At 44.8% G+C, this 25,109-nt stretch overlaps 1 protein-coding gene across 1 annotated transcript in view; it reads right to left on the reverse strand.

Moving 5' to 3' along the window:
* SFRP5 (secreted frizzled related protein 5) overlaps window positions 1–14,413 on the reverse strand; it is a 121,629-nt gene extending 107,216 nt beyond the window's left edge. The window contains exon 1 of the mRNA XM_089659626.1: window positions 13,596–14,413. Coding sequence (XP_089515752.1) covers window positions 13,596–14,112 — 517 coding nt within the window. The 5' untranslated portion in view covers window positions 14,113–14,413. The remainder of the gene's footprint in view (window positions 1–13,595) is intronic.
* Between the last annotated feature and the right edge of the window lie 10,696 nt (window positions 14,414–25,109).

The following is a 25,109-nucleotide window of genomic DNA, read 5'->3' on the forward strand; positions in this document are numbered from 1 at the left end:
TAGATAGATAGATAGATAGATAGATAATAGATAGATAGATAGATAGATAGATAGATAGATAGATAGATAGATAATAGATAGATAGATAATAGATAGATAGATAATAGATAGATAGATAATAGATAGATAGATAGATAGATAGATAGATAATAGATAGATAGATAATAGATAGATAGATAGATAATAGATAGATAGATAGATAGATAGATAGATAGATAGATAGATAGATAGATAGATAGATAATAGATAGATAGATAATAGATAGATAGATAATAGATAGATAGATAGATAGATAGATAGATAGATAGATAGATAGATAGATAATAGATAGATAATAGATAGATAGATAGATAATAGATAGATAATAGATAGATAGATAGATAATAGATAGATAGATAGATAGATAGATAATAGATAGATAATAGATAGATAGATAATAGATAATAGATAGATAATAGATAGATAGATAGATAATAGATAGATAATAGATAGATAGATAATAGATAATAGATAGATAGATAGATAGATAGATAGATAGATAGATAGATAATAGATAGATAATAGATAGATAGATAGATAGATAGATAGATAATAGATAGATAGATAGATAATAGATAGATAGATAATAGATAGATAATAGATAGATAGATAGATAATAGATAGATAATAGATAGATAGATAATAGATAGATAGATAGATAGATAGATAGATAATAGATAGATAATAGATAGATAATAGATAGATAATAGATAGATAATAGATACTGTTAGCAGCTAGAATAGCTATTAGCAATAATCGCACGTAAGATTCAACAGGCTGGTTGTACCCACGTTGATTGCTCGATCACCTTGGGTGCATTCAGCCTGCCCATACATGGTTCAAATCTTGGCCAGTCCCTGCTGAACCAGCCAACATTCAGACCATCTGTGGCCGGCTTTAGTTAACTCCCCTTGATTAGATATTGGAGCTGAACAATGACCACAACCCTGGACGGGCACAGCAGCCGGGAAGATCTGCCTGTCTATAGCCAACCGTATGATGTGAAATCCTCTATTATAGTGACATTGCCTACCCATCATATGGTTAGCCTTAATGTTTGTACAGTCACTTAATGCCCCTCCCCAATGAATTAATTGGGGGGGGGCAATGGAAAAAATGGCCTTTATGTTGGTGGTCAATAGAATGTTATCCTTATGGACAACCAAAAGGATCATTGGTGTCATGCTGGTGGCGTTGTCAAATGTTGTTGGTTCTGGATCAATGCAAGCACCTCTAGATGGCAGGTCAATCAACCATAGCCTGAGGAACCTCTAGATGGCAGGTCAATCAGCCACAGCCTGAGGAACCTCTAGATGGCAGGTCAATCAGCCACAGCCTGAGGAACCTCTAGATGGCAGGTCAATCAGCCACAGCCTGAGAAACCTCTGGATGGCAGGTCAATCAGCCACAGCCCGAGGAACCTCTAGATGGCGAGTCAATCAGCCACAGACTGAGGAACCTCTAGATGGCAGGTCAATCAGCCACAGCCCAAGGAACCTCTAGATGGCAGGTCAATCAGCCACAGCCCGAGGAACCTCTAGATGGCAGGTCAATCAGCCACAGCCTGAGTAACCTCTAGATGGCAGGTCAATCACCCACAGCCTGAGGAACCTCTAGATGGCAGGTCAATCAGCCACAGCCTGAGGAACCTCTAGATGGCAGGTCAATCAGCCATAGCCCGAGGAACCTCTAGATGGCAGATCAATCAGCCACAGCCCGAGGAACCTCTAGATGGCAGGTCAATCAGCCACAGCCTGAGGAACCTCTAGATGGCAGGTCAATTAGCCACAGCCCGAGGAACCTCTAGATGGCAGGTCAATCAGCCACAGCCCGAGGAACCTCTAGATGGCAGGTCAATCAGCCACAGCCCGAGGAACCTCTAGATGGCAGGTCAATCAGCCACAGCCCGAGGAGCCTCTAGATGGCAGGTCAATCAGCCACAGCCTGAGGAACCTCTAGATGGCAGGTCAATCAGCCACAGCCCGAGGAACCTCTAGATGGCAGGTCAATCAGCCACAGCCTGAGGAACCTCTAGACACACCTGGAAAAACCCAGGTTGAGAAAGGCTGCTCTAGACGAAGGTGCAACCCCCTCCAGCAATGGTCAGAAGGCCACCCTTGCCGACAGCTAAAAAGATCATTGTGTCACGGGTTCATCAAGTGTTGTTGGTCCTGGACACTATGCAGGCATCATCAGATAGGAGGTCAGTTATCCACAAGGAACCCCTAGAAACCACTTGAGAAATGTTGGTTGACAAAGGCTGGTCCAAAGACCAAGGCGAACTATGCTGCAACCCCAATAAATGAGATAGCGTAAGGCTTAGCACCCCCGTTAAATATTCTAGCCAAGCCTTTCTTAACCTTTTTAGTAACCCCTACAATTACTAGAACTAACTCATTGGGGGGGGGGGGGGCGGGGTATCTATGGCAAAAATGGCCCTTACATTGGTGGTCATCAGGGAGAATGCCCCTATGGACATATATATCATGGTTAAAGAATTCAATCATTAGATATCACTTTATCTTTCTATATCTACCTCCTGAAAGCAGAGGATACCACAAGGCAGTTGCCTAGGGCGGCATTTTTCAGGGGGGGGCAGCACTGCCCCTTGGATAAAGGGACAGAAGAAAGGACACACACAGCATGGGGACCTGGTGGGTTCCGAGAGAGTTTCATGACAGTGTATGCACAGCCCGACTCTTGTTCCCAGGGATGTCCGGAGATGTGAAGGTGAGTGTCTTTCTCTCTCGCCATGGGGGATGGTGGCTGCTGTATGGGGGGCAGTGGTAGTAGAAGGCTCCCTCAGGTGGGAGACATGGGCGTTGTTGGTCAATGTCAGGGTCTCTCTGCGGGGGGCGCTGATTTTTGTGTTGCCTAGGGCAGTACAAAACCTAAATACACCATTAAAGGAACAAAAGTGAAGGTGGGGAAGGTCTGTCCCTTCTGTCCTGACCCGGCTCATTATATCCTGTACCGGCTCATCGCAACCTCTAAGGCTTGAAAAATGATTTATTCTGTTGTGTCCGCAAATATCGAATCCGAATATTTTCGATTTGACTAACAAATCCACCCAAAATATCAAAACCGATAACTAATATATAGCAATCTTCCAAAAAAAAAAAACTGCCACATTTTTCGAATCCACCCGGCCCAACAAATATACAAAACAAACGCCGAATATAACAACAATGACGAAAATGAATGGGTTCAACTTGCAGCAAAAAAGGAATTCCTCAGTCAATGAATGCATCCGAAACGAACATTCTCGGCGTCTGATTGATATCCCAGTTCGAAAATGTGATCATTGCATAGTGTTGTATCCGTTTATCTACCTCCACAAAGCAGAAAGGATACACATGCTAGTTGAACTAAATACAGGCGTACCGCGGTTTACGAACGCCCCGGTTAATGTAATTTTCGGTTTACGAATGAAAATCCATTGAAAATAACGCCCCGGTTTACAAATTTTTTTTACAAATTTTTTTTCGCAATACGAAGTGTATGTCGGTGACGATTTTTAAATGCGATTGACGGCTTTTTTTTTCTCTTCACTATAACTCACAGAATTAGCTGTCACTTTCCTCGGAGCTAAAGGAAAACTTTGTTTCTTTTATCTTTGGAAAGAATCTAAAAGGAAACATTGTTTCTTTTAACTCGAGAAAAGAAACTAAAAGGAAACTTTGTTATTTTTAACTCAGGGAAAGAAACTAAAAGGAAACTTTGTTATTTTTAACTCAGGGAAAGAAACTAAAAGGAAACTTTGTTATTTTTAACTCGGGGAAATAAACTAAAAGGAAACTATGTTTCTTTTAACTTGGGAAAATAAACTAAAAGGAAACTTTGTTTCTTTTAACTCGGGAAAGAAACTAAAAGGATACTTTGTTTCTTTTTACTTGAGGAAATAAACTAAAAGGAAACTTTGTTTCTTGTAACTCGGGGAAAGAAACTAAAAGGAAACTTTGTTATTTTTAACTCGGGGAAAGAAACTAAAAGGATACTTTGTTTCTTTTAACTCAGGGAAAGAAACTAAAAGGAAACTTTGTTATTTTTAACTCAGGGAAATAAACTAAAAGGAAACTTTGTTATTTTTAACTCGGGCAAATAAACTAAAAGGAAACTATGTTTCTTTTAACTCGGGAAAATAAACTAAAAGGAAACTTTGTTTCTTTTAACTCTGGGAAATAAACTAAAAGGAAACTTTGTTTCTTTTAATTCGGGGAAATAAACTAAAAGGAAACTTTGTTTCTTTTAACTCGGGGAAATAAAAGGAAACTTTGTTTCTTTTAACTCGGGGAAATAAACTAAAAGGAAACTTTCTTTTAATTCGGGGAAATAAACTAAAAGGAAATTTTGTTTCTTTTAACTCGGGGAAAGAAACTAAAAGGATACTTTGTTTCTTTTAACTCGGGGAAAGAAACTAAAAGGATGCTTTGTTTCTTTTAATTCGGGGAAATAAACTAAAAAGAAACTTTGTTTCTTTTAACTCGTGGAAAGAAACTAAAAGGAAACTTTGTTTCTTTTAACTCGGGGAAAGAAACTAAAAGGATACTTTGTTATTTTTAACACAGGGAAATAAGCTAAAAGGAAACTTTGTTTCTTTTAGCTGTGGAGTAAAGTGACAGCTGAATCTCTGAGCTATAGTGAAGAAAAAAAAAATTACATTTAGAAACCCCACATCTGCAGTACACAGTCTCCTGTATCGGCTAAATATTTCCTATTCAGAATGCCGATAGGGCTATTTTCGAACGATATATTTTGGTGGCCGAAATTTCTGTGCATCTCTAGTTATGCCTTTAAAGTGCACTTTATAAAGAGTTTTGAGCAGATAAAAGATTTTTTTTTTAACTTTTTTTCTGACCTCTGGAACGGATTATTTGGTTTTCAATGCATTCCTATGGGAAACCGCATTTCTGTTTCCGAATTTTTCGCAACGTCCCGGAGAAATTCGTAAACTCGAGGTACGCCTGTAATTATAAGCCCAGGGGCAAAGATATGTCCCTTGTTCTGTTTCGGCTTCGTATATTCCATACCAGCCTTTCCTGATCTTTTAGACCAAAGGAACTACTAAAATAATTTTCAAGTCTTGGGGAATGTTTTACCGAAAAACAACTCATTGGGGGGCAATGGCAAAAATGGCCCTTCTATTGGTGGTCAATGGAAAGATTGCAACATTGGTGATCAGAATGCCACCCTTACAGACAGGTCATTGGTGTCATGCTTTAGGCCTTGCCCACCGGCGTTGGTTGTGGACCTGTGCAGGGCTATCAGATGGGAGGTCACAGCCCAAAGAACCTGTAGACACCCCTGGAGGAACAATGGTTGACCAAGACTGCTCTAGATCAGGGTGTGCTGTGTTGCAGCCTCAATTAGCATGATAGCCTAAGGTTTAGCACCCCCATCGAACATGTTTAACCTCTTCACGCCAGCCGCACGTAAATGTGCGACCTCCCGGTCTGGGCCTTGATGCCGAGCAGCCGCACATTTGTGTGCAATTAACAAAAACATATGTGCTGAGAGCAGTGGCGGACTGACCATTTGGAAACTCGGGCACTGCACGAGGGCCCGGGGTCAGTAAGGGGCCCCATGAGATGCCCTTGGTACCTTTTTCATAGGCTTTTTGAGTGTGGGTAAGGACACAGGGGCCCCATGATCCCCTATTGCCCGGGGGCCCCATGAGGTGTCAGTCCGCCCCTGGCTGAGAGCGCTCCCAGCACACATGTCCGGTACTCACGGAAAGGTCCCGATCTCCTCTTTCGATCGGGACCTTTCCCAACCATGTGACCGCCGTGTCGGCGAATCAAGGCGGTCACATGACTTTAAAACCCCGCCCCGCCTCCTGGCTTCTGAAACCCTTAAAGGGCCGGGAGGCGCCCACGCCAAGGAGTTAACATGATTGAATGAGCTATTAGATATTTGCATTTAATTTCGTAACAAATTTGTTTTTCGGCCAAAAATTTGATTTTTTTTCGGAGATTCGGATGTTTACAAATCTCATAACAACGAATGTCCGAAAAAAGTTAATACTGAAATCAACGAATGCATTTGTTTCATTTAGAAGATGTCACATGATTCGATAGTAGTTTGGGCCCATAGGGAAACAAATTCAATTTTCCAATTCTTTCAATCACTTGGATTTTGAGTAAATTTGTGATTTTATTTATTTATTTATTTCAGGTACTTATATAAAAAAAAAATGAGGAATATATTTAAAAACAAATATTTTTTAAAAATCTTTTTCATATATTTTGTAATAAAAATGCATTTCAACATACAGTGTGTGTATATATATATACACACACACACACACATATATATATATATAATTTAATTATTTCAGGTACTTATATATCGCCGTCAGTTTACGCAGCGCTTTACATATATATTGTACATTCACATCAGTCCCCGCCCCCGAGGAGCGTATAATCTAAGGTCCCTAACTCACATTCATTCATACACATACTAGGGACAATTTAGACAGGAACCTATTAACCTACCAGCATGTCTTTGGAGTGTGGGAGGAAACCGGAGTACCCAGAGGAAACCCACGCAGGCACAGGGAGAACATGCAAACTCCAGGCATGTGGTGCTGTGGTTGGAACAAAAACAACACCTCCTGCTCTCTATGGCCCACAACAAGGGTAGATAGATGGACACGGAAATTGAAGAAATTCACCACCAAAGCATCAAAGATTGTGCGGCTCTAAACAAGGCTGGGGAAGCGAAACAAAAAGCGCACCAACCTTGCGCATTACCTCAGTAAAATGTGATTTTATTGAATTTAAAATATACTCACAAACTGAGAAGTATAACAAGCGTGTAAAATCCTTAGCGAGACTCAAGGAGCCTGAGACCAGTGCAAGTCTTATCACGAGGGAAGAGTCTCAAAGTCAGGCTGACGTGGAGTCGATGGGAGTCCCTTCTTCATCAGAGCTTGTCAATCACCGGGTCCCAGCTGGTGATTACTCACCGGCACCCAGTGATCGCTGAGTAATACCAATGCGGGGAGAGAACTGTATGTAAACAATATAGTTCTCTCCCGTCAGCTCCAGCACACTGCTATGTATGGCTCTGCATGGCTTTGTATGGCTAATCGCCACCATTACTAGTAAAAATAAATGTTCTTTTTGAATTCCAATATCTATACCGCCATTTGTAAATGCTATCATTTTCACATAAACCAATTAATTTACATATATTAGGATTTTTTTTTAGCAAAGACATGGAGCAGAATACATTTTGCCCAAAATTTATGAAGAAATTTGATTTTTTACATTTTTTCTATTGGACTTGTTTAATAGCAAAAAGTCAAATATTTTGTTATTTATTCTCAAAATTGTCTTTTTTGTTTATAGCGCAAAAAATAACAACCGCACATCAAATACCACCGAAAGGAAGCTCTATTTGTGGGGGAAAAAAGAACATACATTTAATTTGGGTGCAGCGTTGCATGACTGCGCAATTGTCAGTCAAAGTAACGCAGCGCCGTAATATTAAAAATGGCCTGCTCAGGAAGGGGGCGAATCCTCAGGAGGGCGAGGGGTTAACTTGATAAACATAATGTATACCCTGTTAGAGAATTAGATATCTATATCATTCTATATCTATGACATTTTCTCTGAAAGCAGAGAGGATACACACAATAAACGTCATAAAATAGGATATGCAATAATAAAAATAAACAGGATATACGCAATATGCAGACGGGCACGGGAATGCCCCTTCATCTGTTCTGACCTGATGGAGTATTATCTAGACAAGCCTTTCTTGACCTCTTTAGGATCCCTCAAAATATCTAGAACCAACTCACTGGGAAGGGGGGGGGGGGGTCAATGGCGAAAACAGCCCTTACATTGGTAGTCATTGGGAAGAATGTCCAACCCCACCCCACCCCACCCAAAGTGGTGGTTACCCCCATTAAACAAGTTAACTTTATATAAAGATTTATACCCTGGTTAGAGAACTGCATTGAGATATCACTGTATCTTTTACTACCTTTCTTTTATTACGTTGCTTTGAGAGAACAGAAAGGATGCACACACTAAAATTCACAAAACAGAAATATATATATATGCGAACGGTCAAAGGTATCCCTTATTCTGTTGTGACCTGGCTTGGTATATTCTAGAGAAGCCTTTCTTAACCCTGTTTAGCAACCCTTAAAATGACCTAAGCCAATTTATTAGTGGGGTCAACGGCAAAAGTGGTCATTGGGGAAGTTGGATCCCATTAAAGTGGTCATTGGAGAAGTTGGATCCCATTAAACTGGTGGCCATTGGGGAAGTTGGAACCCATTAAAGTGGTCATTGGGAAGTTGGATCCCATTAAAGTGGTGGTCATTGGGGAAGTTGGATCCCATTAAACTGGTGGCCATTGGGGAAGTTGGAACCCATTAAAGTGGTCATTGGGAAGTTGGATCCCATTAAAGTGGTGGTCATTGGGGAAGTTGGATCCCATTAAAGTGGTCATTGGGAAGTTGGATCCCATTAAAGTGGTGGTCATTGGAGAAGTTGGATCCCATTAAACTGGTGGCCATTGGGGAAGTTGGAACCCATTAAAGTGGTCATTGGGAAGTTGGATCCCATTAAAGTGGCGGTCATTGGGGAAGTTGGATCCCATTAAAGTGGTGGTCATTGGGGAAGTTGGATCCCATTAAAGTGGTGGTGATTGGGGTAGTTGGATCCCAATAAAGTTGTGGTCATTGAGGAAGTTGGATCCCATTAAAGTGGACATTGGGGAAGTTGGATCCCATTGAAGTGGTGGTCATTGGGGAAGTTGGATCCCATTAAAGTTGTGGTCATTGGGGAAGTTGGATCCCATTAAAGTGGTGGTCATTGGGGAAGTTGGAACCCATTAAACTGGTGGTCATTGGGGAAGTTGGATCCCATTAAAGTTGTGGTCATTGGGGAAGTTGGATCCCATTAAAGTGGTGGTCATTGGGGAAGTTGGAACCCATTAAAGTGGTGGTCATTGGGGAAGTTGGATCCCATTAAAGTTGTGGTCATTGGGGAAGTTGGATCCCATTAAAGTTGTGGTCATTGGGGAAGTTGGATCCCAATAAAGTTGTGGTCATTGGGGAAGTTGGATTCCATTAAAGTGCTGGTCAGTCGGAAAGTTGGATCCCATTAAAGTGGTGGTCATTGGTGAAGTATGATCCCATTAAATTGGTGGTCATTTGGAAAGTAGGACCCCATTAAGGTTGTGGTCATTGGTGAAGTTGGACCCCATTAAAGTTATGGTCATTGGTGAAGTATGACCCCATTAAGGTGTTGTTCATCCCCATAAAACATGTTTACCTTTATACAATGATTTATACTCTGGTTGGGGAATCATATTGAGATGTCACTGTAACTTTTTCTATCTTACATTTGCGAGAGAGAGCAGAGAGGATACACACATTAAATTACAATAAATGATATATGTGAATGGGCAATCCCTTATTCTGTTTTTACCTGGTTTGGTACATTCTAGACAAGTAGTTCTGAACCTTTTTAGGAACCCCTAAATCTCCCAAAACCAATTTATTAGGGAGTTCAAAGGCAAAAATGGCCCTTATATTGGAGGTCATTGGGAAGTATGACCCCATTAAAGTAGTTGTTATTGACAGATTAAAGTGGTGGTCATCCCCATAAAACATGTTTAACTATATAAAATGATTTATATCCCGGTTAGAGAATTAGATTGAGATGTCACTGTATCTTTCTATATCTATTACCTTTGCTTCAAGAGAACTGAGAGGATACACACACTAAATTGCCAAAAATAGTTATATGTGAATGGGCTAAGCTATGTTCCTTTTTAATTTTTGACCTGATTAAGTATTATCTAGAATTTTTCTAACTTATCTATCTTTCTTAACCTTTTTAAACACTGAAAAAAGTTTCCAGTATCAGTGAATCCCTGCTGACAGTTACTATATCTACAACTCATGGTACATTAGTGTGATCGGCAGTGGGAAGAATGCCCCTTACATTGGGGGTCAGTGGGAAGAATGCCCCTTACATTGGGGGTCAGTGGGAAGAATGTCCCTTACATTGGTGGTCAGTGGGAAGAATGTCCCTTACATTGGGGGTCAGTGGGAAGAATGCCCCTTACATTGGGGGTCAGTGGGAAGAATGTCCCTTACATTGGGGGTCAGTGGGAAGAATGCCCCTTACATTGGGGGTCAGTGGGAAGAATGTCCCTTACATTGGTGGTCAGTGGGAAGAATGTCCCTTACATTGCAGATCAGTGGGAAGAATGTCCCTTACATTGGGGTCAGTGGGAAGAATGTCCCTTACATTGGTGGTCAGTGGGAAGAATGTCCCTTACATTGGGGGTCAGTGGGAAGAATGTCCCTTACATTGGTGGTCAGTGGGAAGAATGTCTCTGACAATGGGGGGTCAGTGGGAAGAATGTCCCTTACATTGGTGGTCAGTGGGAAGAATGTCCCTTACATTGGTGGTCAGTGGGAAGAATGTCCCTTACATTGGTGGTCAGTGGGAAGAATGTCCCTTACATTGGGGGTCAGTGGGAAGAATGTCCCTTACATTGGGGTCAGTGGGAACAATGTCCCTTACATTGGGGATCAGTGGGAAGAATGTCCCTTACATTGGGGATCAGTGGGAAGAATGTCCCTTACATTGGGGGTCAGTGGGAAGAATGTCCCTTACATTGGGGTCAATGGGAAGAATGTCCCTTACATTGGTGGTCAGTGGGAAGAATGTCCCTTACATTGGGGGTCAGTGGGAAGAATGTCCCTTACATTGGAGGTCAGTGGGAAGAATGTCCCTTACATTGGGGGTCAGTGGGAAGAATGTCCCTTACATTGGGGGTCAGTGGGAAGAATATCCCTTACATTGGGGGTCAGTGGGAAGAATATCCCTTACATTGGGGGTCAGTGGGAAGAATGCCCCTTACATTGGAGGTCAGTGGGAAGAATGTCCCTTGCATTGGGGGTCAGTGGGAAGAATGTCCCTTACATTGGGGGTCAGTAGGAAGAATGTCCCTTACATTGGGAGTCAGTGGGAAGAATGTCCCTTACATTGGTGGTCAGTGGGAAGAATGTCCCTTACATTGGGGGTCAGTAGGAAGAATGTCCCTTACATTGGTGGTCAGTGGGAAGAATGTCCCTTACATTGGGGGTCAGTGGGAAGAACATCCCTTACATTGGGGGTCAGTGGGACGAATGTCCCTTACATTGGTGGTCAGTGGTAAGAACATGCCTTACATTGGGGTTAGTGGGAAGAACGTCCCTTACATTGGGGTTAGTGGGAAGAACGTCCCTTACATTAGCGGTCAGTGGGAAGAATATCCCTTACATTGGGGGGTCAGTGGGAAGAATGTCCTTACAATGGGGGTCAGTGGGATGAATGGCCCTTACATTGGTGGTCAGTGGGAAGAATGTCTCTTACAATGGGGGGTCAGTGGGAAGAATGTCCCGTACATTGGTGGTCAGTGGGAAGAATGTCCCTTACATTGGGGGTCAGTGGGAAGAATGTCCCTTACATTGGGGGTCAGTGGGAAGAATGTCCCTTACATTGGGGATCAGTGGGAAGAATGTCCCTTACATTGGGGGTCAGTGGGAAGAATGTCCCTTACATTGGGGGTCAGTGGGAAGAATGTCCCTTACATTGGGGTCAGTGGGAAGAATGTCCCTTACATTGGTGGTCAGTGGGAAGAATGTCCCTTACATTGGGGGTCTGTGGGAAGAATGCCCCTTACATTGGAGGTCAGTGGGAAGAATGTCCCTTATATTGGGGGTCAGTGGGAAGAATGTCCCTTACATTGGGGGTCAGTGGGAAGAATATCCCTTACATTGGGGGTCAGTGGGAAGAATATCCCTTACATTGGGGGTCAGTGGGAAGAATATCCCTTACATTGGGGGTCAGTGGGAAGAATATCCCTTACATTGGGGGTCAGTGGGAAGAATGCCCCTTACATTGGAGGTCAGTGGGAAGAATGTCCCTTACATTGGGGGTCAGTGGGAAGAATGTCCTTACATTGGGGGTCAGTGGGATGAATGTCCCTTACATTGGTGGTCAGTGGGAAGAATGTCTCTTACAATGGGGGGTCAGTGGGAAGAATGTCCCGTACATTGGTGGTCAGTGGGAAGAATGTCCCTTACATTGGTGGTCAGTGGGAAGAATGTCCCTTACATTGGGGGTCAGTGGGAAGAATGTCCCTTACATTGGGGATCAGTGGGAAGAATGTCCCTTACATTGGGGGTCAGTGGGAAGAATGTCCCTTACATTGGGGGTCAGTGGGAAGAATGTCCCTTACATTGGGGGTCAGTGGGAAGAATATCCCTTACATTGTGGGGTCAGTGGGAAGAATGCTCCTTACATTGGTGGTCAGTGGGAAGAATGTCCCTTACATTGGGGGTCAGTGGGAAGAATGCCCCTTACATTGGAGGTCAGTGGGAAGAATGTCCCTTACATTGGGGGTCAGTGGGAAGAATGTCCCTTGCATTGGGGGTCAGTGGGAAGAATGTCCCTTACATTGGTGGTCAGTGGGAAGAATGTCTCTTACATTGGTGGTCAGTGGGAAGAATGTCTCTTACATTGGGGGTCAGTGGGAAGAATGTCCCTTACATTGGTGGTCAGTGGTCAGAATGTCCCTTACATTGGTGGTCAGTGGGAAGAATGTCCCTTACATTGGTGGTCAGTGGGAAGAATGTCCCTTACATTGGTGGTCAGTGGGAAGAATGTCCCTTACATTGGTGGTCATTGGGAAGAATGTCCCTTACATGGGTGGTTATTGGGAAGAATGTCCCTTACATTGGTGGTCAGTGGGAAGAATGTTCCTTACATTGGGGGTCGGTGGGAAGAATGTCCCTTACATTGGTGGTCAGTGGGAAGAATGTCCCTTACATTGGTGATCAGTGGGAAGAATGTCCCTTACATTGGGGGTCAGTGGGAAGAATGTCCCTTACATTGGGGGTCAGTGGGAAGAATGTCCCTTACATTGGAGGTCAGTGGGAAGAATGTCCCTTACATTGGTGGTCAGTGGGAAGAATATTCCTTGCATTGGGGGTCAGTGGGAAGAATGTCCCTTACATTGGTGGTCATTGGGAAGAATGTCCCTTACATTGGGGGTCAGTGGGAAGAATCCCCCTTCCAGATACCTCCTAACCCTCTTGTATTGAATTGTATTGTTGCAGTACTGTCTCCCTTATACTGTAAATTGTTAGCGCAATATAAATCCTGTATAATAATGATAATAGCTAAAAAGATCATTTACTTCAATGGTTACTTATCTGAGATGTCAAAATCCGATCATTACTTAAGGAACCCCTGGCAACCCTCGGAATCCACAGAACCCTGAATGAGAAAGGCTGATCTAGAAATTTTCTTCAAAACTGAAACAATTGAGTACTGTCCGTGATACTTTTGTTATTTGCACTAATATACAATTTTCAAAACTGAAAAAACCCAATAAAAAGCAGACCCGTCCCTAACTGTCATCACAGAATGTATAGTTAAATTGTAATAATTGAAGCCCAGACCATTTCTCCCACAAATACATGAATCTGGCTCACAATGCACATCTCTGAAGAATTACGAAGGGTGTAAAGTTACCTGGTGGCTGAGTAACTTGCTTGCTGCCAAACTGCACGGTGATGCACAGGTCGTTATCGATGGGGAACTTGTTACAATTCAGCATCTCCGGCCAAGGAAAACCGTAGGACTCCATAACCGGCGCACAGCTGTCACGCACCACCTCACACAGCGATCGGCACGGGTAAATGGGTCTCTCCAGACAAATCGGTGCGAAGAGCGAGCACAGGAAAAGTTGCGTGTCTCTGTGGCACCTCTTGGCTAGCAACGGTACCCAACTGCTGGCTTGCTGCTTCACCTCGGGCATGGTCTCGTGGTCGAGCAAATTGGGTAGCCTCATTTTCTTGTAGCCGACATTGTGGCAGAGGCTGAGATCTTGGGGAATGTCCACGCACTGGCTCTGTTTGGTGTAAAAGCGTCCGTTCTGGAAATTGTCCGACTGCCAGCTGTAGTAATCGTATTCTTCAGCCGAGCTCCAAAGAACGAACCCAACTAGTAAAGAGTTCATGCAAGCCACAATATTCCATTGGAAATGCATGACTGCACTGACGTTGGCTGTAGAACCTTCAAATACTGCGCCAATGCCGGCTGTAGAACCTTCAGATACTGCACCGACGCCGGCTGTAGAACCTTCAGATACTGCACCGACGCCGGCTGTAGAACCTTCAGATACTGCGCCAACGCCGGCTGTAGAACCTTCAGATACTGCACCGACGCCGGCTGTAGAACCTTCAGATACTGCACCGACGCCGGCTGTAGAACCTTCAGATACTGCGCCAACACCGGCTGTAGAACCTTCAGATACTGCACCGACGCCGGCTGTACACCTGCAGATACTGCACCGACGCCGGCTGTAGAACCTGCAGATACTGCACCAATGCTGGCTCCAGAACCTTCAGATACTGCACCGACACCGGCTGTAGAACCTTCAGATACTGCACCGACGCCGGCTGTAGAACCTTCAGATACTGCGCCAACGCCGGCTGTAGAACCTTCAGATACTGCACCGACGCTGGCTCCAGAACCTTCAGATACTGCACCGACGCCGGCTGTAGAGCCTTCAGATACTGGACCGACGCCGGCTGTAGAACCTTCAGATACTTCACCGACGCCGGCTGTAGAGCCTTCAGATCCTGCACCGACGTCGGCTGTAGAACCTTCAGATACTGCACCGACGCCGGCTGTAGAACCTTCAGATACTGCACCGACGCCGGCTGTAGAACCTTCAGATACTGCACCGACGACGGCTGAAGAACCTTCAGATGATATTTATAAATAGGCTCAGGGGTGCTTCTACCTTTTTTTTTTTTGTTGAAATGAAGAAATGGGTCCAAAACGGTGAAATCTTGACCCTCCTTGTATGGGTTAAAGTACGACTCAAAAAACTATTTTTTTTCCTGGTTCCCCTGGTTGTGTCACTCTCCTTTTCACTCTCCCCAGGTCTTCTGCAGCTGCAAGTACAGACAGCTGGAGTTTGTATGCTGCACAAGAAGTGAATTAAAAGTCTGTGCTTGTTTGCTTCCAAACTCCTTACCCCGTCCAGGGAATCTTAGCACCACCCACCTCTAATCTTTTAAGTGAGCCCTGAAGGATTAGCCAGCAGCCTGTCTACAGTGGCCAAGCCTCCGCCTGCTGCTTGGACTGAGAAGCCGGATTCTGTGGATGTGACAATCCCCAAAGTTTTCCTTCTGTTCACTCAAGCAGTCTTGTGTAACAAAAGGCTTACATGTTCCAGTTACTTTCACCTCCAAGCGTGCTCCTCCATGCTTCTGCTAATGGGCTGCTGTGGATGGCACGCTGCGCAGAGCCGGCCCTATGTATACTGGGGGTAGGAATTCACATTCAAGGAGGGCCGGATGGTAATATGTTCTCCTGCCATGGCTCTGAATCTCAGGTTTGTGGAACGACTCAATCCTAGTATATATGTAGTCATTTTATGAAAAAAAAATAAGTCATCTGCAATTTCCATATCGTTTTAATAATATGTATTGTCAATTTTCAGTGTGCCCACTTACATCACATGACCTCCATCAGAGTGCCTTACATTGGGTGTCCCCATCATACTGCCCCCCTTCCATCATGTGTCCCCATCACACTGCCCCCTTTACATCAGGTGTCCCCATCATACTGGCCCCCTACACCAAGGGTCCCCATCAGTGTGCCTCCTTACATCAGGTGTCCCCATTACACTGGCCCCCTACACCAAGTGTTCCCATCACAATGACCCTTACATCAGGTGTTGCAATCACAGTTCTCCTTTTTACCAGGTGTCTCATCATAGTGCCCTTTTATATCAGGTGCCCCATTGAATTACCGTCTTTCATCAGGTGTTCCCAACGGAGTGCCCCCTTACATCAGGTGTCCCTATCAGAGTGCCCCCCTACATCAGACGTCCCCATCATACTGCTCCCTACATTAGGTGTACCCATCACACTGCCCCCTTACATCAGGTGTCACCATCATACTGCTCCCCTACACCAGGTGTCCCCATTTTACTGGCTCCCTACACCAAGTGTCCCCATCACAGTGCCCCTTACATCAGGTGTTCCAATCACAGTGCTCCTTTTTACCTCCTTTTATATCAGGTGCCCCATTGAAGTACCGCCTTACATCAGATGTTCCCATTGGAGTGCCCACTTACATCAGTTGTCCCTATCAGAGTGCCCCCTTACATCAGTTGTTCCCATCTGAGTGCCCCCTTACACCAGGTGTCCCCATCAGAGTGCCCCCTTATATCAGGTATCCCCATCGGTGTGCCCCCTTACAACAGGTGCCCTTTCAGAGTGCCCCCTTACATCAGTTGTTGCCATCTGAGTGCCCCCTTACATCAGGTGTCCCCTTCGGTGTGCCCCCTTACAACAGGTGCCCTATCAGAGTGCCCCCTTACATCAGTTGTTCCCATCTGAGTGCCCCCTTACATCAGGTGTCCCCATCGGTGTGCCCCCTTACAACAGGTGCCCTATCAGAGTGCCCCCTTACATCAAGTGTCCCCATCAGAGTGCCCCCTTATATCAAGTGTCCCCATCATAGTGTCTCCAAACATCAGGTTCCCCCATCACAGTGCCTCCTTATAGTGTCCCCATCTGAGTACCTTCTCACATTAAGTGCCTCATTGGAGTCCATTGTCTGAAGGAATGATGCACCCAGTGAGATCATCTTCTGATATTCTTTGTAGCACAAAGATGGTGTTGAGCTCCTGAGGTGCTCTTGGGGATCTCCTGAGTACAATGCGTTGGGGTGGCCTCTGCTGGTTGGACAAAGTCAAAGTTTTTTTAATATGTAAACAAGTGGTATGGATATACTCTGTACATAGAAGATATTAGGGATCTTATGTCAGCATTGATATTGTTACATAATTTTATGGTGGAATATGGCTTCCATTTATCAATATCCTGAAGATGTGGCTCCGCACGATGCGTAGAGACTCCACAAATCCTGCCTCCATATGATCCAGCTGTGACAGAGACATAAAGGGTGACTATGCCTATATATGACCAATGTGCATAGATACCTGAGGAGCAGGATTCTTCCCACTGACCCCCAATGTAGGGGACATTCTTCCCACTGACCCCCAATGTAGGGGACATTCTTCCCACTGACCCCCAATGTAGGGGACATTCTTCCCACTGACCCCCAATGTAGGGGACATTCTTCCCACTGACCCCCAATGTAGGGGACATTCTTCCCACTGACCCCCCAATGTAAGGGACATTCTTCCCACTGACCACCAATGTAAGGGACATTCTTCCCACTGATCACCAATGTAAGAGACATTCTTCCCACTGACCACCAATGTTAGGGACATTCTTCCCACTGACCCCCAATGTAAGGGCCATTCTTCCCACTGACCCCCAATGTAAGGGACATTCTTCCCACTGACCCCCAATGTAAGGGACATTCTTCCCACTGACCCCCAATGTAAGGGACATTCTTCCCACTGACCCCCAATGTAAGGGACATTCTTCCCACTGATCACCAATGTAAGGGACATTCTTCCCACTGACCCCCAATGTAAGGGACATTCTTCCCACTGATCACCAATGTCAGGAGCATTCTTCCAACTGACCACCAATGTAAGGGACATTCTTCCCACTGACCCCCAACGTAAGGGAGATTCTTCCCACTGGCCCCCAATGTAAGGAACATTCTTCCCACTGACCACCAATGTAAGGGACATTCTTCCCACTGACCCCCAATGTAAGGGACATTCTTCCCACTGATCACCAATGTAAGGGACATTCTTCCCACCGATCTCCAATGTAAGGGACATTCTTCCCACTGACCACCAATGTAAGGGACATTCTTCCCACTGACCCCCAATGTAAGGGACATTCTTCCCACTGACCCCCAATGTAAGAGACATTCTTCCCACTGACCCCCAATGTAAGGGACATTCTTCCCACTGACCCCCAATGTAAGGGACATTCTTCCCACTGACCCCCAATGTAAGGGACATTCTTCCCACTGACCCCCAATGTAAGGGACATTCTTCCCACTGACCCCCAATGTAAGGGACATTCTTCCCACTGATCACCAATGTAAGGGACATTCTTCCCACTGACCCCCCAATGTAAGGGACATTCTTCCCACTGACCCCCAATGTAAGGGACATTCTTCCCACTGACCACCAATGTAAGGGACATTCTTCCCACTGACCACCAATGTAAGGGACATTCTTCCCACTGACCCCCAATGTAAGGGACATTCTTCCCACTGACCCCCAATGTAAGGGACATTCTTCCCACTGACCATCGTGCTTGTAATCAGTGAACTGTAGATACAGTAATTAGTAGTAGGGGTTCTGTGGGACCAGCAAGTTACCTGAAGGGTATCTCCATGTTGTAAGGGTTTAGAAGGACTGTTGTAGATAGTGGAGGAAGGATCAGGATGATGAGTCTGCAGCGCACATTCCATACAGTTATCAGTGTAGTTCCCCATGTACATGAAAGGACAGGTCCTCCTTCAGTCGGGTAATATTATGTTTATCGAGGTTGGCTAGGTGCGCAGTCTTCTAATCTTGAACTTTACTCTTTGGGAGTCATATTTCTCTTCCTGAAAATGTCACAGTTCTCTAAAATAAACACCTTCAGGTTTTCCTGCATCTCCTGCCATCATCCTGGAGGGAGCTCAAAGTTACGGGTGGACGTTTGTTTTCACTCGGATCGCAGCAGCTGTCTCCACTGTGCAATGATTAGCAGAATGAACTAAGTAACACAAATAGAACCCTCTGTAAAGGTTCTGCACATGGACAACCTGTGTGCTAGACATACTTCATAGCGGCGGCAGAATGGGGACCTTTGGCTTGAAGAGTAAACACAACCAGCTAGACCTTCTATTACCATGTAAAGTGTGCCATAATCCACAATGACTGGTGGCAGGGGCGTATCTACCACAAGGCAAACAAGGCACTTGCCTAGGGTGGCATTTTTCAGGGGCAGCACCTCCCCCCAGAAGAAGGGATGAAAGAAGGGACACGGGAACCAGGTGGGATCCGAGAGAGGCTGTGGGCTGCTTGATGGTGTATGTAGAGCCTGACTCTTGTTCCCAGGGATGTCCAGAGCTGTGAAGATGAGTGTCTTTCTCTCTATTGCCGGAAAGGGGGGGATAGTGGAAGATTCTCCCAGGTGGGGGGCAGGGGTGTTTTTGGTCAATATCAGGCTCTCTCCATGGGAGGGGGAAGGGGGGTGGTGTTGGTTCATGTCCGTGGGGGCAGATGATCTTTGTGTTGCCTAGGGCAGGTGGGGGGCAGGGGTGTTGTTGGTCAATATCAGGCTCTCTCCATGGGAGGGGGAAGGGGGGGTGGTGTTGGTTCATGTCCGTGGGGGCAGATGATCTTTGTGTTGCCTAGGGCAGCACAAAACCTATATACGTACACCACTGACTGCTGGGCATAGTGAATGGTGGGTGCTCCTATTGTGACACCTTTTTACGTCTTCCAGCCTCACCGTCCTTTGCCCTTCTTGGCATTCGATCACATGGCCGTTCAGAGTCACATAGGAAGTTGACATTGGAAGACTTTTTCTGTGAAGCAGATCGAAACAGAGAGCAGGTAGCCATGTGATGCCCACCATGTGTCACTGACTGCCGGACCTGCATTGGCCAAAAATATCTGATCAGTAAAGTAACTCCATCCAGATCTACCAGCCCAGCATATCATTATTAATACTGGCCCAGGGGGCAAATACCCTCCAGCCCAGCGCTCCCCTGCAACATAGGATATATTGTATATGTAACTCCCTCTAGATCTAGCTAGATAGGATTTTTAGGTAGTCAGAGGCTGAGTACCTGCCTGGAATGAGTCAGCCTGGGCGTGATGTAGTGAGTTCACCTCAGGACAGGCTGTGAGGCTCTAACAGATCAGAAGCCCTCCCACCTTTCTAGAGAGTGGAGAACTTTCTGGAACAGGGGAGGAGGAGGGGAGGAGGTCCAGATCTGCATGTTTGAGGGATCCTGCATGGTGACCAATGCAACCCTCAAATATCACAAAGCCTGAAAGCTAATAGGCAGTGTTGGGTGGAATATGGAGTGAGGAAGGCTGGAGTGTGGCGCCTGGGAGGGGGCCTCAGGGAGGGGGCTTACCTACAGGCAGCTTGCTGGAAAAGAGCATCTCCACTGTACCACCGTCTCCTGGGGAGGACATCCTGAGCAGCAGGGAAGGAGCCAGCCCAGAGGAAGGCCTGAAATGAAAGCAGCCACAAATGCACTAAGCTAATAGGAGAGGGCAGTATGAGTACTCTTACACCCCCTGGACCGGGGAGAGGGCATTCAGGTGAAAGACCCAACTAGCTTCTCCTCCGGGACTGCTTGTGCTAAATTGGCAGCTTCTGGGCCCCCTTGGCCAGGGATACCCTCAGGCAGTTGGGTGAAGAGGAGGAATCACCCAGTGTCTGAGGAGGTACACCAAAGAGCTTTTTAGTGCTCTCTGATGAAGAGACTGTTACTATCCGCATTTTGTACATAGTTGCTAAGGAGTTGTCAAGTTCTGCAGTTCCTTGGGCATCCCATATACCCCTAGACCCCATCCAAGTTCTTAACCCCTTAATAAAAATCACAAAACCAAGCTCAAGGACTGCTCTTTAACTCCTGTGTGGAAAATGCGTGTTGCCTAGCCGTGCATAGCTTAGGAGGACCCAAAACTCAGCGACTCCCAAGGGGGTAGTTCTACATATACAGTGTCCTCTCCACTGGTGTACCACTCTACTCAACATTTGACGTGATGGGATTTTGTAGGCACAAGAAATACATTTTTTGTGCCTCTAAAATCCCATCAGGTCAAATGTTGAGTAGAGTGGTGCTTTAATAGGGATGTGGCACAGTTTTGGGCCATCTATATTTATCTCTGCTGGTGTAGTTGGAGGTGAAACTGGATTTGCACCACCATACACATCTATTGGAATCGCACCATTGTCTCTGATTTTCAAAATGCAAAATGTGTCCTCAACAGAAGTGATGGGATCATTTGGGGATCCTCTTCAGAAAATAGTGAGAATCAGGGGCGGACTGACCATTTGGAAACTCGGGGCACTGCCTGAGGACCCGGGGTCAGTAGGGGGCCCCATGAGATGCCCCTGGTACCTTTTTCATAGGCTTTTTTGAGTTTTGGCAAGGACACAGGGGCCCCATGATCCCCTATTGCCCGGGGGCCCCATGAGTTGTCAGTCCGCCCCTGGTGAGAATGTTACCAACCAGCTTCAGATCAATGACATCACATTCTCCGCACACATGACTGTAAAATGTAAATCTGATGAAAACGAATGTTTGTCCATTTATTTGAAAGTGGTTCTCTGCTAAACTTCAGGGGATTTGCTGCATCCAGTCATCATGAAGATGCTTGGCTTGAAAATCCATTGTCATAGTTGCTCCATTCCCATAGGCCCCACAGCAAGTAATTAGGGGGTTGTTTTGCAGGCCATTGGTTAGAGACCCGGGATATATGGAATAGAGTAAGTTGGATGGGCCCAAACAAAAGTTGTTGGTTATAGGCCTAGTATCAAACGATTGAGGAAAGTTTGGCGTATCCATTGAGGTCAATGAGTTCACTACTTGGTTACAATTGCCTTAAGGCTCTGGAGTTCTGAATTGACTACACTAGGGACCCTAGCTGCATGGAGTATGTATGTTATATTGGTGCAGAGTTCCTTTACAATTCTTGGAGTATAAGTGTCCATTGGTATGTGTGGAGGGAACTGCAAACTTCTTTATCCGCAGGGATAGATGTGCATGGGTCTGTGTGCTCACTGATGATCCGGGATTGTCGGCTTGCTTTACAACTTACCTTTTTGTGGAGCGGGTCCAGTGTCACCTCGTGCGGTCGGTGTCACCCAGTGCGGGCCGCACCCCCCGCACCTGCCTCAGGACGCCACTGCTCAGAGCAATAGATGAAGGTGTAATGCCACCAAATTTTTGTTTTTTGCGTTAATGCGCGAGGAGAGTGCGTCCTGTTTTGTTTGTTTTCTGCTAGAATCAAGATTCCCCGATCTATCACGGGTGGCACCTCAGCCAGGGCACTATTCCATTCTGAGTGCCGCATGAGGGATTTGGTTTCTGGTTACTGTTGAAGTCAAGATGGCACGCCTGATTGAGAAAAGTTTTAAAACACAGAATAGCCGAACAAGTCTGACATAAATCTGATCCTTCCAAATCCATGGCCATCGCTCACCTGTTGGCTGTTGCGTAGTGTGGATGGCGGGTGTTGGAGGGTTACTGGAATTTCACATATTGTATTGTAAAACCTTTTCCCTTAGACCCTTTATATTATCTTGTTGATAGGCAGCATGGTGGATGAATACAATGGAAGTATTAATCCGGATTATACAAGGAGAGAAACATTCACTGATGGTTAAATATCAAACCAATCAATGGAGATGTGATCAGTGAAACTCATAGAATGGCCAATTCGCACTTTCCCCGTTCATTACAATTCGCACTTTCCCCGTTCATTACAATTCGCACTTTCCCCGTTCATTACAATTCACACTTTCCTTGTTGATTAGAATTGAGGATAACCCAATCAGCTGGGCTGGAGGTGGACTTCTCTTCAGATGTAGAAATGTTTTTAAGAAACAATCAGATTAAAGCTTAGTATGGCCAATCTGAGTTCTAAAGCCCCTCTCCAGACAAAGCTTGGACTTTAGTTGTTTAAAAGATTCCCCCAAAAAATAATGGAGCTGCTGACTTATGGACACTTACCTGTCTGAGGATCCAGTGATGTCCCCACCCAAGCCGATTCCTCCAGATTTCTCCATATTCCTCAGGAGCCGACATCTTAAGTAAGAGAAACTGGCAGTCGGTATTCTACTGCGCATGTGCGAAGCACTCTTTGTGAATGGGACAAGAGGAAGGGTGGACGCAGGAGCGGACTGACAACTTATGGGGCCCCTGAGTAATAGTGGATCATGGGGCCCCTGTGTCCTTGCCCACACTCAAAGCACACCCAAAAAAGCCTATAAAAGGTACCAGGGGCATTTCATGGGACCCCCTACTGACCCTGGGCCCTCAGGCAGTGCCCGAGTGCTCGAATGGTCAGTCCGCCCCTGGGTGGACGCCGCTCATACCCGTCCCCAGGAGTCGAACAAAGACGATGTGTTCTAGCTGGCCTCAGCCATCAGTCCAGCCACGCCCTCTACCCACATGGAAGAAAAATATATTTGAAATATATTTTAAAAATATTCTTCCCAAATATATTGACGTATATTTGAAATGCTACAATTTTGGCCGTATTCAATATATTTAACAAAAAAATATATATATATATATATGTGTGTGTGTGTGGGCAGCACAGTGGCTAAATGGTTAGCACTTCTGCCTGGCAGTACTCAGGTCGTTGGTTCGAATCCCAGCCCTGGCCCCACCTGCCTGGAATTTGCATGTTCTCCCTGTGCCTGGTTTCCTCTGGGTACTCTGGTTTCCTCCCACACTCCAAAGACATGCTGGTAGGTGAATTGAATCCTATCTAAATTGTCCCTAGTATGTGTATGTATGAATGTGATTTAGGACCTGAGATTGTACGCTCCTCGGGGGCGGGGACTGATGTGAATGTACAATATATATGTAAAGCGCTGCGTAAATTGACGGCGCTATATAAGTACCTGAAATAAATAAATAATTATATATATATATCTATATATCTGTGTGTGTATATATATATATATATATATATATACACTGTATGTTGAAATGTGTTTTTATTACAAAATATATGAAAAAGATTTTTAAAAATATATATTTTTTTTAAATATATTCCTCAGATGATTTTTTTTTAACATATAAAAAAGTAATTTTACATATTTTGACATATAATTTGTAAATGCATTCCAAAAATGTAGATTTGTATTTTCAAAGACACGCAGTATATTTAAAATGTATTTTTACAAATATTTTTCATATATTTTGAAAAAAAAATGCATTTTAACATACAGTGTATATATATATATTTATTGAAATATATTTTGAAATATATCGAATACGGCCAAAATTGTAGCATTTCAAATACATGTCAATATATTTTGGAAGAATATTTTTAAAATATATTTCAAATATATTTTTCTTCCATGTGGGGACAGGCTACAAACAGACTTGTGAATGGGTCACAGTCTTCTGGGACCTTTAATGTGCGGGGGCCGAACTTCCGGCTCTGATCAACATGGCGCATCTGTCCGGAAGTGGGAGTGGTTATCTGTCAAAACCAGGCACCCCCCAAAAAAAAGTGCTAAATGTGGCGGGGGGGGGGGGGGGGATGCAGACAAGTGGAACTTCCCCTTTTGGGTTAAATTCTGTTTTAAGTGCAATGTTCTCCCTAGAAATTTTTTTTAAGCCTGGGTGGGAAGGGCAGGAAAAGGCAACATCATTTCTATTGTATTGTCCATCAAATAGAAAGGATAAGACAGCGTAGAACAAGGGTGTCATCATCAGCGGGCCGCATCAGCATCATGGTTGCCCTCAAAGGGCCGGTTGTACCTGTAGGACTATATAAATGTATCTACTTTTTATCACATTAACGGATAAGATCACCTTTAGTAACATGTTGCATGTTACACCCATGTACAGGGTGTAACATGTTACTAAAGAATCTGCTGGCACGATGATCTGATCCCCCATTGTGACAGTGGTCAGGCGATCCTCTCCCCTCACCCATTCAAATACAGGGCTCCACCCACACATCCGCATCATTCATTCCCAGAGTTCTGTGATGAATGGACTACAAGTACCATCTGCCTTTGCGGGACATGCATTGTAGGGTCTCAATGAACCGTGAAGTTGCTGCATTTTAGTGTATTGGGAGGCCTATAGGAATCAATCGAAGTGCAGATAATTGGACACGTGGTCAAGAGGCCTTGGTCAATGCATGGATGTTGACATATCTCCACTCCCATTCTTCTTCCAAAGTGTTTTGTTTTAAATGCTGCTTTATGAATTGGTTTACCTCCATGGAGCCAGTCTGTCTAGACCAGGGGTGTCCAAAGTATGGCCCTCCAGCTGTTGAAGTACTACAAGTCCCATCATGCCTCTGGGTGCCTTGCCTGTGGATGTCAGAGT

Source organism: Staurois parvus, unplaced genomic scaffold, assembly GCF_062004578.1.
Source record: "Staurois parvus isolate SC_StPar_1 unplaced genomic scaffold, SC_StPar_1.0 ptg001175l, whole genome shotgun sequence".
In the NCBI taxonomy this organism is placed as follows: Eukaryota; Metazoa; Chordata; class Amphibia; order Anura; family Ranidae; genus Staurois; species Staurois parvus.